Source organism: Marmota marmota, unplaced genomic scaffold, assembly GCF_001458135.2.
Source record: "Marmota marmota marmota unplaced genomic scaffold, marMar, whole genome shotgun sequence".
Taxonomy (NCBI): Eukaryota; Metazoa; Chordata; class Mammalia; order Rodentia; family Sciuridae; genus Marmota; species Marmota marmota.
The window spans coordinates 11962021-11986874 of record NW_026000057.1 but is presented as its reverse complement, the minus strand read 5'-3'; the positions used below and the strand labels follow the sequence as shown (position 1 = coordinate 11986874).

The 24854-nt window shown below is 33.7% G+C and overlaps 1 protein-coding gene across 2 annotated transcripts; it reads left to right on the top strand.

Moving 5' to 3' along the window:
- The first annotated feature begins 1336 nt into the window (after window positions 1–1336).
- Plrg1 (pleiotropic regulator 1) lies at window positions 1337–14368 on the top strand. Of its 2 annotated transcripts, none has more exons than XM_015484493.2 (15): window positions 1337–1492; window positions 2931–3037; window positions 4056–4198; window positions 4958–5011; window positions 5634–5727; window positions 5947–6034; window positions 7470–7571; window positions 8540–8632; window positions 9977–10126; window positions 10217–10318; window positions 10802–10904; window positions 11494–11602; window positions 12708–12847; window positions 13259–13452; window positions 14135–14368. In XM_015484493.2, exons 1-15 carry the CDS (start codon window positions 1484–1486, stop codon window positions 14192–14194), a joined length of 1548 nt encoding a protein of 515 aa, XP_015339979.1. In that variant the 5' UTR covers window positions 1337–1483; the 3' UTR covers window positions 14195–14368. The 2 variants fall into 2 exon arrangements, with proteins under 2 accessions (XP_015339979.1, XP_015339980.1); XM_015484494.2 differs by lacking the exon at window positions 1337–1492 and adding an exon at window positions 3324–3395.
- The last annotated feature ends 10486 nt before the right edge of the window (window positions 14369–24854 follow it).

Here is a 24854-nt window from a genome sequence, read left to right as displayed (position 1 = left end):
ATCATTAGAATATTTTTCTGAGTCTGGGTTTATAACTTAAATGTTTCCAGAATGATAAAAATCTAACAGTTTAACACAAGTAGACAGTTATTACATTACCATAAATATATTACTGTTTCTACAGTTTTTATTGACATTTAAAACCATGTTCTTAAAAAAAATAAAATAAAATAGTGTTATTTTCTATAGTTACTACTGTCTATAGGTAAGGTAAAATGATTTAATTCTCCAAGTATGCATTTTATAATCATGGAATTTACTTGCAAGGTCTACTATCACTGACCACTTTTACAGAAAATAATAGGTCAAACACACTTAAATTCAGAGATGACTGTATTTTCAAGTAAAAATATGGCTTTCATGCTTTTAATAAATTTTAAAAATCATGAATTTCTAAATGAGATCATTGATTGACATTACTATACTTTTATTAGATTTTTTTTCCTCCTTTTCAAAGTACAAGCAGTATTTTCTGGTGACAAGATCTGAAACTTATCATAGTTAAGGAAGAAGTAGGACCAGTGAAATGTTTGTATGTTTAAGCTTGCAAATGCCCAACTGCATCATTTTTTTTCCTTTTACACAGAAAAACAATTGCACATAATTGATCATAAACTGCAGATCTTATCTAGGTAGGAAACAAAACAAAAATACCAGTACTTGGCATCAGGATGCCTCTAAATAAAAATAGCTATGATCTCTGATTGTCTTTCTCCCACCAGCTTTGAAAAGCTGCGTCCTGGAATTGTTGATACCACATTAACCAGCAGACAACTAGGAAATGACCAAGACTTTGTATTCTTGAGATATTAAAAGAAATCTATGCAGCAGAAAATAAATTTGGGGTTTTGCCATATGCTGTTAATGAGATTATTTTTCACACCTACACGTCAAAATTTCTCAAACTGAAAAAAACAATTCTGCAACATTTATTCAAGAAGTGCTTTTGCACTGCGTCAGAGGAACTGCTTTTAGGCACCAATACCAAAACAGTCTGCCAGCCAAGTAGCGGAACCAGCGCCAAAGAGACCCCAAAGGCAGCAAGACCTTTGAACCCACAAAGGTTCGCTGTTCTGATCATCCCTAGAACTGATTTTTTAAGATCTGTTAATTAAAAGCATTAAATTTCCGAGGAATGCACCATCAAGCAAGAGTAAGGCCGAAAACATTGTTGGTTTTTTTTTTGGCCCGGGGATGGGCGAGGGAAGATTCTCAAGAAGGAAGAGGGAAACCCGCCAGTCAAGCGCTTCAAAGAGTCTCCGCCCACAGGCTCTAGACCCCGCCCCGGAGGCGGGTCCGAAGAGGAAGCCCCGCCTCTCGACCCCAGAAGGCCGGCGCGCTACTAGCGCGCGTGCGCGAGTTTACGTCACGTCCGGCGACAGGGCTCCGGATTCCGGAAGAGGCTGAAGAGTGGCGGCGGCTGTTTCTGCGTTGGCGATAAGTGTTTCTTCGTTATCAGAGGGGTCAGATAAACGGAAGCGTCATGGTCGAGGTAAAGTGACGCTTGGGCACTCAAGAGTTGTTAGTCTCTGGGCTTTTTTTCTTTGGCATTGTTCATAGGGGGTGGAATGTGCTGGGAATATGGGGCGAGAAGAGGCTGCGAGGGGAGACGTTTTGACCGAGGCCGAGTGGTCTCTTTTTAAGGCTTTCTGGGGAGGGAGGGAAGCCAAGTGAGAATCCGAGTCGCTGCTTCTGTCTGGGCGGGAAGCCTGAGATAATTCATCCAATTCTTATTTGACCCTTGGGATCCAGCACTGCCTTCTGATGATGCTTGACCACTGGTACTGCAGTGTCAATTGATTGTGTCCTAAAGACTAGAGACCTTCTCTATTTTAGCGTTCAATTCGTCTCTCATTTCAGCTGTACTGCAGGGGTCCTAAAGACTAGAGATCTTCTCAATTTTTGCATTCAGATTTTATGTCTCTCATTTCAGCTGAACTGCAGGAGCCTGCCATTCTTGAAATTTCACATCTTTTCCCTAGCTTGAACTCCCATTCAGACAAACAGATCTTGTTTGTCTTATCTCAAATATTGATTCCATCCACTCGTCTCCGTATCCTGCATTTACCTTAATTCAGACTAGCTTCATTCATCTTTTGCCTGGATTAGTGCATTAGCTTCCAGCTCATCTCCCTTCTTCCATTTTTGTTCTCCTATAATTTGTTCTCTTTGAAATGTGAGTTGATCATGTTTTGCAGGAATTCCTTTGACTCTGTTGGTAAAACAAAAATATAGGCTGTGTAATGGTCTGAAAGACCTGAGCTGATCTGAACTTCACCTACCCTTGCAGCTTCATCTTATAGGACAACCCACCCTCTCAGCCAATGTACACAGTTGTGCAGTGTTTCTTACTTTATTTCAACTGTTGAGCACCTTTGCAGTCTGCCTTGATTGTTCTTATGTTTATACTGTAATTTTATAATCCCTTTGTCCTTTCAGCAGGGATTTCTCCTTCTCTACTTAAATATCATCTAAGAGATACCTCAATTATATTGAGTTCTTCCTGTGTTCTCTGACTTAGCCCCTTATTTGTCTTCATAGTACTTTTCAAAATGCTGAATTATTTTACTTATTTTTAATTGTCTGTTTTCTTTTGAACACAGGGATCATTATTACCTTTTCATTGTTCTCTGGGTAACTTCTAGCACAATACCTGCAAGATATATAAATACAAACTCAATAAATATTTATTGAATAAATTACTAATCCCAGACAAGACTCAATTGCTATACTTAGGGCTCTGGCCAAAGAGGAACTTTCTCCTCTTCTCTGAACTTGACTCCTGTAGCTTGCTACAAATAGCAGTGATGCACTCAATATGTATAAAACTTTTTACATATTGAAACATGTAAAATGTAAAAGTAGTTTTGCTTAATTTATGATATGGGTAATTTGTTGCTAAATGTGCAATTACACTCTTTTCTTCCTAGGAAGTACAGAAACATTCTGTGCACACACTTGTGTTCAGGTCACTGAAGAGAACCCATGACATGTTTGTAGCTGATAATGGAAAACCTGTGCCTTTGGATGAAGAGAGGTAGGTATAGTTCTTTTTCAGTTTCTAAAATATTTAAAATTCTGATATTGATGGAAGAAAGCAAGGAGAGGAAGACCTTTAAAGGTCTTAAAATACTATTACACATAGGTTATCTATCCAATAAGAAGTGATGTTCTTGCATAATTTCAGCTGATTTAACTTTTTTTTTTGCCTTTTACAATAAAATCTCAAAATTAATTAATTGCATTTTACAAATATCCAGTAATTAGCAGAGCCCCTTTTAGGTATTTTATCTTATAATCAATCACTTTGTATGTGCTTTCAGCTTCCCGCTGCTCTCAGAGCCTTGCTGAGCTGAAATTGTACCTGGCCAGTACCTCTACTCCCATCTTTTCTCGTTAGTATGATGAAGATTTTTGAGTGGTGGCATATTTTTGGTTCTACATCTCCAGCTCCAGTCTGGGATTGCATTATGTGCAGTGTTCCTTCTTTGCCCTTTACCCTTCTGTTAAAATCTATTTAATTCCTCAAACAAGCATTTATATTTAACTTATAAGGTGGACTATAAAAGTAACATAAGTGCATTTCTTTTTAAAATATTGAACTCATTAAGTGCTTTGATTAGTTCTAACTGAACTCTTTAGACACATCTAGTAAAGTTTGGTACAGATGGTTTAAACTATTTTTAGATTTAGACATTAGAAATAAAGTATATTGACTTTGAGGTTTTTAAAGGATATATTAGTTTCTGTATATCTTTAATTATTTGGATCCTTGGGAATTAATCATGAAAGGTTTTGTCTTTATTAAGTAACTAAAATATTACTCAAGTTTAATGAATGTTGGTGTGATACAAAAAATAAATTTATATGGTGTGGAAATGCACTTGAAAATTTTTGACTCTACTATTTAACTTTAAAATCTAATTAGAAACTTTTTCTACATGATTACACAAGCCTAAGCTATTTAAGTACTTATTTACTAGCTTTTCATAAACACATTGGTGAAATATTTAAAGTATTTAAGGATATATTTTATGTTTATAATTTTTAAATAGTCACAAACGAAAAATGGCAATCAAGCTCCGTAATGAGTACGGTCCTGTGTTGCATATGCCTACTTCAAAAGAAAATCTTAAAGAGAAAGGCCCTCAGAATGCAACGGATTCATACGGTCATAAACAATATCCTGCCAATCAAGGTAAGTATAGTATAAATCAGAAATGACAGGACTTATGTGAATTTTTCAAATATAAAAACAAATGTCTTATTAGTGCTCCTTCTGAAAGCATTTATTATGGTCACACAGTATTATACCAGTATTAAGATGGAAGTTTTGACTTGCCCATGAGAGTCGTAGCTTAGATTATTGATTGATCACTTTTTTTTCTAATGGGAAATAAAAGCGTATAATGATGGCAGAAATGTGTTGGATGTGCAGATGGTCACAATGGAGACTAATGGAGAAAATTGAAGAATATTTCTAACCTATAGGAAGATCATTTATCTTAGCTATAATTCAGAAAGATGAAATTAAGTATTGAAGTTGTAATGAACAAAGAGGATCTATGATTCTACATAAATTAAAATTAGAGAGCTGGGAATATAGCTCATTTGGTAGAGTGCTTGCCATGCATGCACAAGGCCCTGGGTTCAATCCCCATCACCGCAAAAACAAACAAATGAAGAACAGAAACACCATTGCTGTTTAGCAAATGCATGAGCTTTCTTGATCTCTTACCAGCTAATGGACAAGGAAATAACCAAGTTTTTGGTTTATTGAGGTCAAAACAAAACTGATGAACTTTCCTTATTTTTGAGACTTAAGTTTAGTTGGGAGAGGAAAAATCCAGTTAGTAACTTAATATTATTGATATATTCTAAAAGATCATACTTGAATGTAAGATAGATTCACTATCAATACATATATTTTCTTTTTTGTTGTTTTTTTCTTTTTTAGGACAAGAAGTTGAGTATTTGGTTACAGGTACACATCCATATCCACCAGGACCTGGTAAGTAAACTTTTATGTATTGGAAATAATCTTATTTTATTGCTACATATTTTTAGGCACCATGCTAGAATTTCAAAGGCAGTAAGACTGCTCTAGTTCTAAACCTAAGTTTTTTACCTGAGTGATTTAGACAGACATGCAACTATGTAAACATTAAAAATGATAAAAGTGTTGGTACAGAAGTAGGTATGATTAAAAATTGCAGTGTGTGTGTTTGTAGGTGTGTAGATGGGTTGGCACATAGATGATATGGACAGGGTGGAGGACAGACAATGCGTGGTATGTATAGAACGGAAAGTGTGGGGGGATTGGGTGCATCTTATAGTAACTTTCATTCTTAGAAACATGAGTATTTGAGTAGCTGCTTAATTTTTTTGCTTTTGAAAGTAATATCTGAATTTTAATAATTTAAATTACGAAATTGGGCTATTTTAATACCAAGCTGCTTAAATTAGATCAAATTTAGAAACAAAGAGAGCAAGGCTTAATCAAACTTGTTGTAATATCACTGCCTGGAGATCACCAACTAGTGTCTTTTTCTCTAACAATTTATTTTAAATATATATATATATAAATGAGAACAAAAATAACTACTAAGAAGAACTGATTTTATTTTTAACAGGAGTTGCTTTGACAGCGGATACTAAGGTCCAAAGAATGCCCAGTGAATCAGCTGCACAGTCCTTGGCAGTGGCATTACCTTCTTCCCAGGCCAGGTATCAGATGTTATGCTTATAATTACAAAGATTGAAAATATATTTCACCATTTACATTTTTTCAGAGTTGTTTATAACTGTATATTTTATTTTGGCACTTTTCACAAAAATTTAAACTGACCATGTGACTGAGGCATTAATTACTTTTATAATATTTCTTTTGCCTCAAGTCGTGTGACTGAGGTATTAATTACTTTCATAATATTTCTTTTGCCTCAGAGTTGAGGGAAATCGTACTGCGCCTGGTGGAACTGAATATCGACATCCTGGGGCTTCTGACCGTTCACAACCTACAGTGATGAATTCAGTAAGATTCTCTGTCATATAGCAAAACAGGTTTCTAGCTTTTGGAATGTTACCTTGTTACCTTTATTCCAGAAGTTTTCCTTTAACTATTAGAGAAATTAACACTTTCTTGGAATTTGTTCCTATAAATAGCAGCTTGAGATAGTCATTAACATTTCTTTGCCCTAAAACTTTGGGTTTTAGTAAATTAACATATGTTTTAGAATTTGAAATCCTGTTACATCCATATCTACTTGCACATTGCACGAAATACGTATTTTGATTAAGACAATGTGATTTTGGTATTTACTAGGCACTATTAAAAATACAGGAAGTATTATCCTGAAATTTGTGTTGCTATGTGCTAATTATGAAAGTCTTCTTTCAATTGAACTTTAAATTGGTGTGTGCTTAAAGCTGAGTGCTAATAGTGTGGTAATATTCTTGGGCTCTACAACTAGCATTTTATAAATGAGTGTGTAGAAATTGGTTTATTTGTAAGTAAACAACAATTGCTCTTAGTGAAAATAGTTGTAGGAAAAAATAACAGAAAATGTGAAGCTATTTTATTATGTGTCTTGACGTAAGTATGGGCTTTACAACTATATTATATTTTTGTTTTTGTTTTTTTCAGTGTAGGAATCGAACTCATCAGTTTTTTATGGATTCTGTTTCATGTGAAGTGAATGAATTTGTGATGCTCACACCACATGTTTTCTTCATTCTCATTTAGAGCAGTCTTTGTGTTCAAGCTCTCTGCATCTTTGGGAGGATATAATTTAAACTTCTTGAGGGCAGAATTTTATGTTCTTTTTTTTTTTTTTTTTTAATTAATGTACACTAACAATAGATGGTACAGGTTGAGTTGCCCTTATTCGAAGTGTTTCGAACCAGAATGTTTCAGATTTCAAACTTTGGATTGGAAATATTTGTGTAGCCTTTACCTGTTGAGCATCCCTAATCTAAAATTTTGAAATCTAAATTCAATTTCTATTTCAGAGTATTTTGGATTTATGGATTAAGGATGCTCAATCTGTATCAGCAGTTTACCTTTAAAATAGTATTTAAGTGCTTATATTTAAAGATGAATAGAAACCCATGATAAAAGCATTTTGCTGTTCATTTTTCAGCATGGGCACATATAAGTTAAAGAATTTTTACATAAGGTCAGTCAGCTAGAAAATGGCATAGCTGAGTTTTGAACCCAGAGTGATGTCTGCTCTTAACTAATACTCTGCCTCTCTGAGGTTTTTTTACTTGCTTTTAAAAATGAACATACAGAAAATAAAGTTCTGAAGTAAGAGTCTTAGACTGACTTTTCAGTTGAATATGTTAGGTGTTTTTCTCTCATTTAAGGGGAAAAATTTTCATAAATCCCCTTTTAATCCATCTTTTAATTAAAAACCAAACTTTAAATATGACTTCTTTATTGATAACGTAATCTGTTCCATATTTAGATGGTTATGGAAACTGGCAATACTAAGAACTCTGCGCTGATGGCCAAAAAAGCACCTACAATGCCAAAACCCCAGTGGCACCCACCATGGAAACTCTATAGGGTGAGCAAATCTAGATTTTATTCCACTATGTACAGTATCATTGCTTTCCATTTGATGAGAGCTGAAGAATAGAAAAAGGAAAAGGAATGAATATGAAAATAGTAGAGTGATCTGCGGTGGGATGAGAAGGGGCTTTTGCACTGTTAAAAGATATCTTGAGATTTCCTTGGGTAAAAGGTATACTAGTATTTTTTGTAAAGTGCAGTATAAAATATTGACAGAAGGCTACTAAATGTGTAGGACAGGCAAAATAAATATAGGAAAATATTTGAAGTATTTAACATGAAGGCTGAGGAATGAACACCTTATTAGTGAGTTTTTGTACCTACCAATTATTCTTTCAACTGCAATAAATTAAAATAACTCAGAATGTACCAGATATAAAATAAAATTTATATAATAGGAAATGTACAGCCAACATGATCTTATTTTTCAAATGATCACATTGTAAGAGACTTTTTTCTTTCGATGTATAGGTCTACTGAATTTTAACTGATATATAGGTTTGGGTAACCACTGCCATAATCTGCATCAGCTCAAAACACCACTGTGTTGTTCTTTTCGTCATACCCTCCTCCACACCTGGCAATCACTGATATGTTTTCTATCACTGTACTTGTGTCCTTTTTACAGTGTCAGAATGGAATCATACATTATGTACTCTTTGAGACTGTCTTTCTTTCTTCATTCTTTGCCTTTGAGATTCATCCAAGTTATTGTGTGTGTTAGTAAAGCATTCCTTTTTTTTTTTTCTTTTGAAGACTATTATTCCTTTGTATAGATGTACCGCAATTATGTACCCATTCACCTATTGAAGATAAGTTAATGTTGCTCACTCTAAAATATATTGTCAGATAATCTTGTAAACATATAAAGATGCTGCAGTTCAAACCCAGGTTGTGGTTAAAATTGAATACATTTTGACTAATGTGTAGATGATTCTGCCTATTTTACTTTTTCTTATTCAGGTTATCAGTGGGCATCTTGGTTGGGTTCGATGTATTGCTGTGGAACCTGGAAATCAGTGGTTTGTTACTGGATCTGCTGATAGAACTATAAAGGTAATAAGAAAGAAAAGATAACAGGACTTTGTTTGTTGCAGAAGTTTAAACTATTTTAAATTATTTCCTGTGGCAGGAATTGTATTGCAAGCCTTTATTTCTTGGACTTCAGCATGTAGTCTGTAATAGTAATAGTTTGAAATAAATATCTATTTGAAAAGAGACATTTAAGCAATAGGGGTTTTATCCTAATCATAATAACCTAATTCCTTAATACTTTAAGATTTTTTCCCTGGTTACAAAATTAAACCAGGCTAATTTATAGAATATGTGGAAAATTTATAGAACTGTGAAAGAACCACACATAATCCTACAAATATCAGATATTTAGACAAATTTAATTTTAAAAAACATTTATTTCTGTGTTTATATGCATCAGTACATTTACTTCTAAACTTTTTTCAGGGACTTTTTTCAGGGTGTTAAGGTATAAATATGTATCTTTTAAAAAATATTTATAACTTTGTATCTGGTTTTCATTTAACATTATATCAAAGCCATATTATAAAAAGTCTGTATCTTTTTAAATGGTTACATAATATATAATTTTGATATTCTACAGTCTGTTTTCCTATTGTTGGACATTAAAGTTTTTATTTTGATGATTTTTATTATTAAAAGTGGTGCTGTATGGGTCTGGGGTTGTGGTTCAGCAGGAGAGTGCTCACCTGGCATGTGTGAGGCCCTGGGTTCGATTCTCAGCACCACATAAAAATAAGTAAATAAAGGTATTGTGTTCAACTACAACTAAAAAATAAATAAATATATATATTTTTAAAAGTGATGCTGTAGTTAGCCTTTATGCATACATGTTTTTCTGTATTTTATTTTGTTATGGTACATTCCCAGAAATAGGAACGTCAACTATTTTTGAGGATACCCAAAGTATAAATTACTTCCCAAATGACTTGCAGCATATTTCAGAGAGTCCATTCCAGTCCATCAATTTTGTATTCTTTTATCTAATAACATAAGTAAAAAATGGGTATCTATAGTCTTTTTTTAAGTTGTTCATACAAAATTTCTATACAAATTTTCATTTATTTGTGTTCATTTTTTTTTCAGTTGTCATTTGCCAACCTAATACCATGTTATTCATATTTTTATTATCAATGATATATTTTACATATTGTTTAGAATGTTAGCCTTTACCTCTATTGCAAACATTTCTCTAGTTTGACAGTTTGAGCATGCCTTTTACATTTTCTTTTATTTGGAAAGGATCATTTTTCAAATTTTTACTTTTTATTTATATGTGTGTATATATTTGGGGACTTAACATTAGGATTCTAAATATTTGCTTTGGGTTAGCCAACAAAATGAAAAAATATTCTTTGATTGCAGATCTGGGACCTGGCCAGTGGCAAGTTAAAACTCTCGTTGACCGGACATATCAGTACAGTGCGAGGTGTGATAGTAAGCACAAGGAGCCCATACCTGTTTTCTTGTGGAGAAGACAAACAAGTAAAATGCTGGGATCTTGAATATAATAAGGTACTCTTAGAGTTAAGTATTGAAAATACTATGAGCTACTGTTTATTTTTCTAATTTTAGAAAATTTAACTTTATTGCCTTATCTTTTAGGTTATAAGGCATTATCATGGACATCTGAGTGCAGTATATGGTTTGGATTTGCATCCAACAATCGATGTGCTGGTAACCTGTAGTCGAGATTCAACTGCCCGGGTAAATGAGATAAAGCTGTGTGTTTGTAAACGTATTGCATCTTGTCATATACATATTTGATATCAGTCTTATATTATTTGACAGAGCATTAAAAATAATTGCTGGATTTGTCAATACCCTAGTCCCTCCTTTTCTTGACTTGTATGTGTTTTTTTTTACCACCTTAGGCTTCAGTTCTTTGGCCTTGCATTCTCGTTTTCCAATTTGTCACAACTGTTGTCCATTATCTTTTTTATTCAGTAGTTCATTATGCCCATTAGTCTTTCAGTACCCTTATCTTTCAGCTTTTTATTTTCCCTTTGCAGCTGTTTTCTAGTTGTATTCCCCGCCTAGCTTATAAATCATTATCCTTCTTGTAAGCATTTTCTTTATGATATTGAGGCACAGTTATCTAGTAAATTCCCAGCCTCAAATTGATCCGGTTGTCTGCCTGAGATATGAATACCTGTTCTTTGTAACTGTGTATCTATTATATTTTTATAGATTTGGGATGTGAGAACTAAAGCCAGTGTACACACATTATCTGGACATACAAATGCAGTTGCTACAGTGAGGTGTCAAGCTGCAGAACCACAAATTATTACTGGTATGATAAGATACTTTTCATATTTATAGTCTGTTCATATCAAGTATGTTATAATTGTACATATACTTCTCATTCATTGTGATTCTTTTTATTGTGTTTGTGATATTTTTGTATTATATATTTTAATCGTAGGAATTTGAAATTTCTTATTAAGACTTCTTCTAGTTGTTTTTTACTTCATACTTTTTACATATTTTAGGTTATTTCATACATAGAATTTTGTAACATCCAACTAGAAAACTTTTTAGTGTTATTTTATAGTGCCAAAATTATTAGTCTAGGAAATTAAAGTTAGAAGACAAAAATACTCTGAGATCAATAACCTTTAGAACTGATGTGAACCTTGTATTTGTTAACAGTGGATCATTAAAAACTAGAAAATAATTCCTTCACCTAACATTTTTTTTAAAAGAATTAACATTTAAAATCAACCTTGAGTTTTGGAACTATGATGAAATTAGCCAAGGGATGATAAAACTTTCATTTAATATGTATATATTTGTGGAAGAATGCTTCATATGTTGTCATATATCACTTTTGCTTCTTTTTCTTGGTCTATGTTTTGGATTTGTGTGTATTTCCATTACAGGAAGCCATGACACTACAATACGATTATGGGATCTGGTGGCTGGAAAGACAAGAGTGACATTAACAAATCATAAGAAATCAGTCAGGGCTGTGGTTTTACATCCACGACAGTAAGTGTGTTTTTTTTTTTTTCATTATCTTCTCTTCCATCTTTATGCCTTAGTATAGTACTGAAATAACAACTTGAGCACTGCTTTTGGCAGTCATGTAGCCGCTGTCACCGTCAGTCCTGTTTCACTTGTGGACATGCATTTCTTCAGTTTTTCTTATGTTAATTATTTTGCTTTATGCCCTAAATAAAATGAGGAAAGCCTTTTATACAGTCACAAATACTATCAAGTTAGACAATATAAGTATATCATGGACAAAAGGTGCATATCAAAATAGAAAGTAACATTGGCTGGGCATGCTTTGCACATAAATGATATTAGACTTGAGAAACACATAGAATGATTTAATTCTTAAGAAGTTCAAGAAAGTAAGAACCATGAACATTATAGTCAAGCTATCCACAGAAATGGCGAAGAATATCACATCCTAGTGTTCATCATATCAGATCACTCCTGACATTCTTCTGTTTGTATTTATATTTTTTCTTTTCCCTTTCTTTTCTAACTCTTCCTTCCTCCTGTCTTTCCCTTTTTCTTCCCTTTCCCTGTTTTCACTCATTTTCATCCTGTCCTTCACGTCTTTTCTCCTCTTCTCTCACTATTTCTTTCTCTCCCTTTCTCCAGAATTGTTGTTCACTCTTTTGCCTTTTTTGTGAAATTAGGTATTTGCATATTTATTACTCTTGATGTACAGCCCTAGGAAAATGAAAGAATAAAACATAAAATTTGAAAAATTCATTTAACTTGAAACAAGTACCTTGATATTTTTGCATGTTGATATGACACTAATATTTTGCTAAAATTGAGCTGGGTGCATGGTGGCACACGCCTGGGACTACCCAGCTACTCAGGAGGCTGAAGAAGTGGGAGGACTGAGGCCAACTTTAGCAACCCAGTTGAAACACTGTCTGAAAAAATAAAAAGGGCAGAGGATATAGTTCAGTGGTAAAACCACACATTCTGGGTTCAATCTCCAGAACAAAAAAGAGTGCTAAAACTACAGATATCAGTGAATGTGCATGGGAAATTAACTAAGCTTTTTAAAACCCACCATTTTGTTTAGCTTGATTTACATTGCCATTAATTCGTTTTGCTTTTATTTCAGTTACACATTTGCATCTGGTTCTCCAGATAACATAAAGCAGTGGAAATTCCCTGATGGAAGTTTTATTCAAAATCTTTCTGGTCATAATGCTATTATTAACACATTGACAGTAAATTCCGATGGAGTGCTTGTATCTGGAGGTAACATAAGATTTTTATAATAAATGTGTTTAGTTCATTGTTTTATTTTTTAATCAATGAATGAACATTTCTAAGTCATCAGAGATAAGTATTATAGCAGAACTTGCCTGAAGAGGGTATATTTGGATGTGTACGTGTTTGTGCCTATTCAGAATATATGTAGTATATTTCACAGTTAAGCTCACTTTAAGTTCCCCTGTGATAAATCTAAGTTAGAGACAGGTTTATGATGAGAATTGCATGATATTTGGTTGAGTATTCTGGAATTAACTGTCAAATTTTGTGGTGCTTTTTAAGATCTATGATAAAATTAAAAACAGATGAAAGTAGACAAAGCAATATTAAGAGAAGTTTAGGTTAATTGTTGGTCAAAGGATACCAAACGTAACTAACTAGATCTTTTCCTTTAAGCTGACAATGGCACTATGCATCTTTGGGATTGGAGAACTGGCTACAATTTTCAGAGAGTTCATGCAGCTGTGCAGCCTGGGTCTTTGGACAGTGAATCAGGAATATTTGCTTGTGCTTTTGATCAGTCTGAAAGTCGATTATTAACAGCTGAAGCTGATAAAACCATTAAAGTGTACAGAGAGGATGATACGGCAGTAAGTTCATTGTTTTACATACATTTAAAGTAAAATAACAACTATACGAATTTAGCAAGGGTCTTAATTATCAGAAGGAAAAATAATCTTCATGGTATTAAGGCATTTGTCATCTTGAATAGTATCTGCTCCTAGATTTCTGTATCATTTTCATTGATTTAAGTGAATATATCACTTCAGTTTTTTTTTAAATTTTTTTTAGTTGGTGATGGACTTTTATTTTATTCATTTATTTATATGCAGTGCTGAGAATTGAACCCAGTGCCTCACACATGTGAGGCAAGTGCTCTACCACTGAGCCACAACCCCAACCCTGAATATATCACTTTACTTTTATACCAACTTTCATTTTTACGGTTACTAGGAAAATGGTACACTAATAATAACAAATACTAAATTGCGTGGAAATTTATTCTAGAATCACAAGCTTCATGCTACTGTAGCTAAATGAAAATTTTATTTTGGATGAGAAACTACAAATTTATCTTTAATGAATGTATTCACTTTTTGTTACACTTGGATAATGCCTAAAGTTTATTAGCTATTCCTAAAACCATTAATAACCTGCTAAATATGTAGTGAAAATAATATGACTTGGAATAAATACATTATTTTTGTTAAAAAGGAATTCTGTTAAACATGAATTCAACTAATAGCACTTTAATTTATTTTTTACTTTTAGACAGAAGAAACTCATCCAGTCAGCTGGAAACCAGAAATTATCAAGCGAAAGAGATTTTAATGTGGCATTGTCTTCATGGTGGTTTTTTTTTTTTTTTTTTTTTTTTTTTTTTTAAAGCTTGGCATTGATGAGGATGTCGGTCATTTTGTGTTCTGGTGGGAATATAAAGCAGAAACTCATTTACTGGAATCATTGCTGCTTAATATTTTACAATAAACTGTCCCCTATGCCCCCCCCTCCGTGTTTTTATTTGTAAAATGAACATTTTGTGATCCTAGAAAGTAAGATGCAAATATCAAGCACATGGAGGTTTATTAGACATGACTGTTCTAAAGACAAAATTCTTAATAGTTTTATTAAAAAACCTCTTTTAAAAATTGTCTATTATAACAACACGTTTTGAGGGGAGCAGGTGTTTTTTACAATCCTTTAAAAACTGATAATTTGGGATTTAAAATTTTCAGTCTTAATTTATATATGTTCATTTCAAAAGCAGTTTTTGAGTTTGTTCTTTAGAATTCAGCAGTAGTTACTGTTCAGGGAAAGATAAGATTTATCTATCTCTAAAACTTCGAGTTTTGCTAGCTTACAGAAATGCTGTAATACAGGTGTAGGTGTAATGCTGGAGGAACACTGAGTAAAAGGCTATTCATCTTTCCCAGAGAGGCCTGGGGAAGACTTCATTGAGGAAGGACCATTTGAACTGACCTTGAAGTCAAGGAGGGCAAAGGAAACAGTGTTCTAAGCTGAGGCATTAACTGGATGAAACCAGATGCGGGAACCTGAGTGGTGTACTCTAGGACACATTGTCTGTCACAGTTGACTAATGGGATACAAAGCTGGTTCGTGTTAGGAAAAGCTCATGGTCTGAGTTTGGATTCTATTCCACAAGCAGTAGGAGACCAATATTGTAATAGAAACTTAGGGAAATAACTATGGAGATACCACTGAAGATACTTAAAGCAATAGCAAGGGGTACAATCTTCTGGAGATTGTATAGGAAGGTGTTTAAAGTTTCTAATTCTTATATCTCCTGGTAAATAACAAATTTTATAAATCCTGCCCTTGAGGTCCTGATTCCCCATCAGTCAAGATTTGTCTCACTTCACCTATGATCAGAAGATTGTTATAAGAACAATCAATTTAAAAAATTTCCCAAGTTAAAAAATTGCACCATGAGTTCAAACATTTCCAGACTTTACATATCCCATTTGCATGCTGTAGGTGGGAGTATAATTGTAACAATCTTTAGAAGTGTAGTTTTTTGTGTTTATTGAGAATATTTGAATCATTAGCCCAGTAACTTCATTTCTAGGAAACGGCCTAATAGGAGTAACCTGACAAGTGTACACAAGGAAGTTCATTGCACCTTTGTTCTTTTATATTAAAACTAACCCAAATGCCCTATCATTAAGGAGCTAGTTTAATAGATATGATCCTCCAACTTATTTCTTTGTATTCATGAAGAGAGTGAGGAACATCTAGACTTACTAGGGCAAGATGTCCAAAGTTTGCTCATGTAAAAGGAAGCTGTATATGCATTTTCGTAAAATAATGAAAACTAAAAAATAATGGGAAAGTAGCGCCAGGTTGTTAACAGTGGCTTTGTGAAGGAGTAGAATTGGGAAATTTTCATGGCCTGCTTTATATATTTCTATAATGTTTTACTTTTCTATAAGCATGTATTTTGTAAACTTAAATAAAGGAAAAAAAATAAACTAGTATCCCAGAGAGATTCTAATATGCTTTCTAAAAGAAGAAAGATATTGCTAGTACAAGAAAGTAAGATAGCCCATACTAATTTGCCTAGCAAGGTTTCAGCCTCTGTGTTTTAAGTTAGGAACCATTAGCAGTTTTAATGAACATTGAAATCTAAAGAATTTATGTTATCCTTTATGTGTTGCAAAAGGTGTTATAAAAAGTTTGCTTACCATATGAAACTCAAAATTTTAGTCAGAATTTCATGTATATGTCCCTCTCAACCTGCTTGGTACAACTTCAACCAGAGGTTTAACCCAAATCTACACTGCCTATGTCATATCTATACCTAAGCTACAAATATTACCTGAGTAAAACAGCTGTGCTAGCTGGATTCATTAGTGATCTATGACCACATGCCATCAGTGATGACCAAATAATACATTTCCATTTTAAAAGCTTTCTTCCTCCTATTAAAAAGATGAGACATCAGCCTACTCTTGCCATGTATGTGTGCCTACTCAAGGACTTTGCCCCCATGATTAACCATTCTCTTGCACCATTTAATTTCCTCTGTATCAAATGATCTTTATCAGTATAAAAATATAGTGACAGTCTTCCAGAAAAAAATAACTATTGTTCTTATGTGCCTGTTTCTCTTCACTTATAGACAAACTGCTTCACTTTTTATAGACAAAAGTTTAACTCATCTCGTAATTCCTCAGTTTTCCATTTTCTTCTAGTACAGAAATAACAAAAATAATTTGTTCAACATATAAGGAAAATAAGTTGGTAGAAAATAAGAAAAAATAGAATTAGTAAATAAACAGATAATTTTAGGTGAAACCTTATATAAAACTAAATAGAGGGCTGGGGTTGTGGCTCAGTGGTAGAGTGCTTCCCTAGCATGTATGAGGCACTGGGTTCGATTCTCAGCACTGCATATAAATAAATGAATAAAGGTCCATCATCATCTAAAAAATATTTTTTAAAAACCCAAATAGAAGCATAAGTACATAGAAGAATTTAATTAATGGAGACAAATGTGTCCAATTCTATGTCATTATATTTGAAGAGCCTAATACAGTGGTGAGACTTAAAATATTCAATGATTCATTCGAAAAGATAAAACCTAAACAAATTAATTGCCATAGAAGAAATAAAGTTGTATTTCTACCACCACCACCACTGTCTACATACACCAATAAGCCCCAAAATCTTCAAAATCAAATTCTAATTCACTGTACTTCAAATTTTTCTAGGACCTAGATAACAAAATTTTTAATATGCTTTCAGATGTTAGTATAACAAAAACCCAGTTAAGTACAAATAAAATTATGGTTTAATCTTGCTTATGAATATCAGTGCTAAAAATCATTAGTAAAGTCTAATAACAGAAAAAGCACATGCCAAAGTAGACTTTATGCTAAGAATGCAAGAATGGGTCACTGCTGGAAAAGATACTCCATTGACTTACCTAAAACAAAAAATATGAGCATCTTCTTAGATGCTAAAGGAAGCATTTTGCTAGATTCTAAAATCCATTTTGGGTGAAGTCTCCAGAACAGAATATACAGTATGATCTTAAAGATACAAATTACTCTAATTCTAGAAGGATATAACAGGGGAATAGGGTAATTATTTTACTTTCTACTTCAAAAACTAGTAACTTTTACTTTCGATTGCCAACAATCAAAAGAGAAACTATTAACCAGCTAGTCACATCCGTTAGTCATTCCATCACTTATACATCACCGTTTCACATCTAGGCACATATCTAGGTACATTTAGGGAGGAAAGAAATAGTCTTTATTAATAACTGTCAAAAACCACCAACAACTTATCATTTATTCAAGAAAAATTAGTTCAGTAGTAAATTATGGTGCACAAAAACCATGGCACAGGGAATACTTAGAGGCATTAAGAGGAAAAAAATGAAGTAAATTTGAAGACTCTAATGTGAAACAATAAAGAAAAAATTTTAGGAATGTTAAAAATATAGAGAGACTTGCTTAAAGGTGCTTGATAGCATATTTGCATCTATTTTGGTACTTCCTAAAAGCTCATAATATTTTCATATTATAATTCTATAAGGACTATGAAGTTGTTTCCTTGTACTAAGTGAAAAACAACAAGGACAAAAAGAAACAAAGAAGAAAACAGAAAACAATTTTTGGAAATGAGAAGGCATATGGAAATAAAAAGACACAAGATAACCAACTTAACATACTGGAGAAACCTGAATCCTAAATTGACAATAAGGAGAGCCCCCAAAGCAATTCACTTTATGCAGCAGAATCCCCAAAGATTTAGAAAGGGGCTGCACCCCGCTAAAAGGTGGGGCAGATGAAGATAGATAAAGTAAAATACTTGGACTTTATACTTAGGGTTTCCAGATAAAATGCAAGCCTCCCAGTTAAATTTGAATTTCAAATAAACAACAAATCATGCTTTTGTATAAGTATATTCCAATTATTTGTATGAGACACACTTATAGTAAGAAGTATTCATTACTTATTTTCAACTTAAATTTGATTGGATGCCCTCTATTTTTATTTGCAATTGTACTTGGAATGGTCATGGCCCCCAGGGACACATCTAAGAAGGAAGGAGGAGAGAGATCTGCATAGAAAGAATGGCTTCTCCCATCTCCCTGCATTCTGATTTCATAATGGTCCTTCTGATTAGCAGAATCTATCTGGAAGCTGGTCTAGGGAATATATTTCTGTCTTTTATTGACTCTCCCCAACAGCATCACAAAGCAGAGCATAGAAGGGCTGGAGGTGAGATAAACTCCAGCCCAGCTTTATTTCAATGTGTAGAATTTTAACTAAAGATGAGTCTTGACTGAATTTCTCCTTTTTTTTTTTTTTTTTGATGCTGGGGGATTTGAACCAGGGCCTTATGCGTGTGCCAGGCAAGCTCTTTACCACTGAGCCACATCCCCAGCCCTAACTTCCTTCTGTGGTGCTTTTAGTTGCCTTAAATATTTTGAGTGCTTCTTTTGGAGTGGGCAAACAGAAAACTAATAGAAAGGATTACAGAAACATGAGATGTCATAAAACAAGTGTCATGCTAGGGACCCACCTGGAATGCCAGAGGAGTGCAGAAGGTCATTTTTGAAGGGGTCTCCAAGGAGCTTCACGAAATTCTTGGCATTCTAAATGAGACTTGCATAATGAAAGAGGAGGAATGGGAAAGACATTCCTAGGTAATGGGCATGAGATTAAAACCAGAGATGAGGAATGTGTTGCAGATTCTGAGACTAGCCAAGATGACAGCTGAGCAGACAATGTGTGTTGTGTATGGGACGCACCATGGCACAGAGTAATTGGCTCAACCTGTGGGACCCATGGCCCCTACGGATAAACGGGTATTCAAAGATAGTCTGCCATGGGGGATCTTAATATTTCCCACTGTAAAACATGGCTGTCTTCTTACCCCAGCCAAACCCATTTTTTTTTTTTTGCCAAACTTTCTTTTCCTAGGGTTTTTTAAAAGTACTTTTTCTCTTCTAAATATGAAATATATCACAATTCCAAAGTATTTTGTTTGTCAAATTATATTAATGCTACACTCTTAAGCCAAAGTTGTGTTTTTTGTTTTGTTTTGTTTTTAATTTATTTTTTAGTTATAGATGGACACAATATCTTTATGTGGTGCTGAGGATTGAACCCAGTGCCTCACACATGCAAGGCGAGCGCTCTACTCTGAGCCACAACCCCAGCCTACCAAAGTTGTTTTGTAAAGAATTAGGAAAAATTAGGCACCACATTTTGATTTCTTTTTAATTTTTGTTTTTGTTTTTTAGTTGTAGATGGACACAATACCGTTATTTTATTTATTTACGTGGTGCTGTGGATCGAACCTAGTGCCCCACTCAAGCAAGGTAAGCACACTACCACTGATCCACAATCCCAGCCCTAGGCACCACAGTTTTTCATGCCTGTTTTTCTATGCATTTGTGTGTGTGTGTGTGTTGGGGGGGGGGGTGCGCGTGCACGCACGCACATGTGCATTTAGAATTTATTTCTGCATGATTTCTATGAAAGGCATTATGCCATACATATGCACTTTGTTTTCTTAATACATTTAGGGATCTCCTTCCCCCTCCTCTCTCTCTTTCTCTCTTTCTGTGCATTGTGTCATTGTTTTTATTGAAGAAATATATTTTTTCATTCATTACTGCAAATATCAACTGAAGAAAAATGAAAGAAAATACAAAAAGAAAAAGAAATGGAGGCAGACCTCAATGGATCAGGAAAGCTTATTAGCAGACCAGTACATTTTCAACAGGAAAATGGCGAATGGTTATAAAAAGGGTCTGAATTTTACAGGGTTAAGCAGATCCATATCCTGGTAGGAGTTTGTTAGTTACATTTTGTGTGCTTACTTTTGGTGGGCAGGGGAACTTTGGCAGATAAGAGAAATTGCAAAAGGTCAGAGTTCTTATTTCCCTTTTCCCCTAAGGGTTTTGTAAATTTCGATTTCCTTCATCAACACTCATTGATTTTTTTGGGGGGTGCACATTACGGAGTATTTCTATAATAGTTAGCAGTATAATTAAAGTCAACATATGTAGTTGCATGTACAACCAAATTAGACCAGTGTCTAATAATTTCCATTGCTTTAATACCTTAATTTCTTTTAATCCAGATATTCCTACTCTTATAGGTCTGTAAATGAGTCAAGTTGCAACAATGTTAAAATCCTTCCCTTTCCCCCAAAAGGAAATTAAGTGGGATCCTTAGAGTCTGATAATAGGTGAATCTGAAGGAAAAAAATCTAAATGCCCAAGAGCTCAAGGACATTTTAAAGCAGATCAGGAAATAGGAGGGCTTCCTTGGGGATTAAAATTTTTTTTTAATTTAAAAATTTAAAAATTGTTTGATAGTATTTTTGACAGATAATATTTTTGCACTGATCATACATGATCTATAAATAAGGCTTAACAAAAATAATAAAGACTTTTTGATGTTTAATTTTTAAAAACAGCATTATTGAGATACTATTCATATAACATATAATTAACCCACTTCCCCGAAGAAGTTCTTAGCATAATCACAAAGTTGTGCAGTGCTCATCATAATCAATTGTAGGGAATTTTTTTTTTTTTTTTTTTGCGGGGCGGGGGTGTACCTGGGATTGAACCCTGAGGCTTTTAACAACTGAACCACATCTCGATCCCTTTTTATATTTTATTTAGAGATAGGGTCTCCCTAAGTTGCTTAGGTCCTTGCTAAATTGCTGAGGCTAGCTTTGAACTCACAATCGTCCTGCCTTAGCCTCCTGAGCCACAGAGATTACAGGCCTATTCCACCATGGCTGGTTTTATAGTGAGTTTATATCACTCTAAAGTAAAATCCCATATTCTTTAGCAGTCCCTTCCATTTTCCCCCAAATTCTCAAAGCTGTAGGCAACTACTTTATACCTCCACAGATATGCCTATTTTATACATTTCAAATACAGGGACTCACATGCTATATGGTCTTTTGTCCCAAACTTCTTTCCTTTAGTGGAATGTCCTTAAATTTCATACAGGTAGTAAGTAGCCTATATCAGTACCATATTCCTTTTCATTGCTGAATACTATTTCCCTGCATGGATATACAATTTTTCACCCAACAGTTAAAGAACATTAGGTTGAAGAAAATTTTCTACATTTAGAAAAAAAAAGTACATTATAAAGACTTTCTTGAGGGTAACTAGTGTGTTTAGAAGTAAGCTCATAAGTTATTTTAGGACTCTTAATTTGTCAACCAGATCCGATTTCCAGTTGTTAGATACTTGAGCCATTCTAAAAATTCTGCATTATAAATGATATAGGGAGGGATAATTGCCTAACAAAAATTAGAAATTAAGAGGTAAACTGGAAATTAAATGTACAATTTCTAGAAAATGGACGAGAACTTGAAGTTACATAAGAAAGATAGTATTTCAAATTAACATTCATGAAATACAAAGAAAATATTCATATTTAAACCATCTTTTAACATTTTATTGCAGTTAATGTCTTTATAAGCAGCATATGGATGAATTTTGCCTTGCCAAAGAAATTAGAATGTCTGTGCCTTTTAGAAATGATAATAATAGTAAAAACAAACCTTCATAAAACATTTGCTATACACCTGGCATTATTCCAAGTGAATTTATGTATTAACTCATAATACTTAAAAATCAGAGTCAGCTACATAATTTGCAGGTCAAGTGTAAAAGGAAATGCAGGGCTTGCTGTTTACAAAGCAGGAAGAAAGTGGCATTAAAAATAGTACTAAAATACAAAGTGTTTTTCTTCCCTTCCTTTGGTGGTGGTTTTTTCATTTGTTTGCTACTTAATAGCATTCTAAGTGAAAATAAAAAATAAAAAAATTTAAATTATAAGCATGAATTCTAACATTGGTTTTTACATTGTGCAATGTACATTTAAATGCAAATGAGCATTGAACTCATATGCAAAATTATCAAAATTATCATTTGTATTTCATAGCACATATGTGCCTATGTATTTTTGTGCTTACCAGAAAACTGGTAATGCTTCATAAAACCAACTCAATTGTTTTTATTTCATTTCTTTATAAACCTACATTCCACTGGCACCTACTGATTTTTGTACGTGTGGGCTTACCCATGAATGAGGAAGAACAGAACCGAGAGGAGCTATGGGGTGGGTGCCTAATCCTTCCCTTTCCTTCTGTGTTGCCATTTTCAGCAGAGTTGGTTGGTTAATGTAGGAAGTGACATGAATAAAGGAGGATTCCTTGTCTTTTGGGTTTCTTAGAATGCCATTACCTTTGTTTTGTGTTTAGAGCAAGTTCTGCTATGAATGGTAATATTTTCTTGTATTCTAATCACATCCTATTAAAATGAGCTTCCCCTAGGGGCGCTGGGGTTGTAAGCTGTCCAGAAGTGGGCATATAGAAAAGGCTCAGAGAATTATGTTTTGGTCCCTGCTCTACCAATTATTACCAGATACCAATAACTAGCATGATGAAATTAGCTGAAATCTCCCAAAACTGTTGCAAAAAATAAAATTCAAATTTGGGTATCATTATTTATTTATCAGTACTAATCATGCTTGCAACCTTTTGGTATTTGCACAAAATATGGTACAAAATACATTTTGAGAAGTCCATAAGATGGTGCAAAATGAACAACGCTTCTTCCCAAAGAAAAATCTTCTTCTTTTAAAAATTCCCTTCTGAACTTAAAGATGGAGAAAGGTAAATCCGTGGTAAAAAAAAATAAATGCATGAGAAGTATGGAGGACAGAAGAAAAGCTGAGCTCCAGAATTCTCTACCACTCTTCCCTCGCCAATGACTTGGAAGCTTTTATAACAAAGGAATATCTAGTCATCTTGGAAACTACCAGTGCATTTTCACATCCTATGCCGGGCTTCCACTATGTATGTCATTGCTTTGCTGAATCAGGCTTGTCATGACCCATTTTAGAATTTCTCATGGTGAAGTAGGCTTTCTAGTACATCTACCAACAAACATTCTTTGCCAGTCTACTCCATTGCAGTTGCTTCTGATGGAACTGGGGCAGCAAGAGTGACCAGTCATTTTTAAGTTTCTATTTTCTCACAGAAATCACTGGATCTTTAATAACTCTTCCTAAACTGTGTATATGACTACCATCTAATAAAATGCCAAGCTTTCTCCATCACCCTCAATTTTGTTCTTTTATTTCTTTTTTTCCAGGTCCACCTGAAGAAATGTCAAGTGATGAGCAAAATTTTCTTGGATACATTTAGATTTCTGCTGGGTGCAATTTGTTGCTCACTATGAATGAGGTGATTGCTCAAGTTAGGAGCTACCCATGCACACACACATGCTTAGGTCCTTGAAAAAGGCCTTGAGTGGGAAAATGAAAAGATGTTGGTCAAAGGGTATAAACTTTCAGTTATAAGAACTAAATGTACAGCATGATGACAATAATTAGTAATAATGTACCATATACTTGCAATTTACTAAGACAATATATCTTAAATAATCTCAACACACACACACACACACACTCACAAGTTAACTATGCAATGTAAAGGATATATTAATTAGCTTGATCATGTCACAACATATACAATACCAAAACATCACATGAAATGCTTTAAAAATGTACATTTTATTTGTTAATTATACTTCAATAAAGCTGGAGAAAGAAAAAAGAAGACCATCCTATAAAGTTTGATCAAGAAGAGCATATAAGTTGATTCTTTTATAAAGGCTCTAACATTTATAATACAGTCTGTTTTTAAAAGATAGATTGTCATTTGGTTACCTAATTATTTTAATTCAATGAATATAAATATTGGTACTTAACAGTTATAACTTAGGGTTTAATATAGTAAAAATTGAAATTTACCAAATTCCTCTGCTTTAGATAGGGGGAATGGGTGGGCTTTCTGCTTAATATAAAGTGATTCTCCCATCCAAACCATATATCTCTCCCTAGCAATTTTTTGTCTCTGCTTTATTTTTTTCATATCACATTTTAATATAATCTATTCATTTTAGTTGTCTATTTCCTACAATTAAATATAAGCTGCAAAATAGCAACTACCTTATTCATTGATGTTTTTCCAGCACCTGGAACAGTGTCACATAACAGAAAGTTAATGTATTTTATTAGATAATTAAAGTGAAAAAGTATAATCGTGGAATCATTGGGAAATTGGTAGAATCACTTTATGATGATCTGTTTTTGAAATTTTTTTCACTTTTATAATACAGGTAAATAATTAAATGAATTATTAAATATTGGGTGTTGGAAGTAATTTCAGTGAGATTAATTTATACTTTTATGAATTTTTAAAATGTAATTAACAGAGGCAAATTCATCAATTTGGCAGATACTTTGAAGAGATAAAACTAAATTTTGGAAGTGTGAGTTATAATCTCACACCTCAGTTTTCCAGTGCAGCTTTGGATAATTTTCTTCTTTAGAACAAACTACATCCTCTGCTGCCCTTTTATGGTACAGCTTACGATTTGAAGCTCCCACATGATACAAAATTGTTGGAG

Bases quoted from the DNA above. Each gene is read 5' to 3' on its own strand.
- Plrg1 (XM_015484493.2), top strand. The intron at 4,199-4,957 runs GTAAGTATAGTA...TTTCTTTTTTAG, and splicing joins ACAATATCCTGCCAATCAAG to GACAAGAAGTTGAGTATTTG. The intron at 12,848-13,258 runs GTAACATAAGAT...TTTTCCTTTAAG, and splicing joins TGGAGTGCTTGTATCTGGAG to CTGACAATGGCACTATGCAT.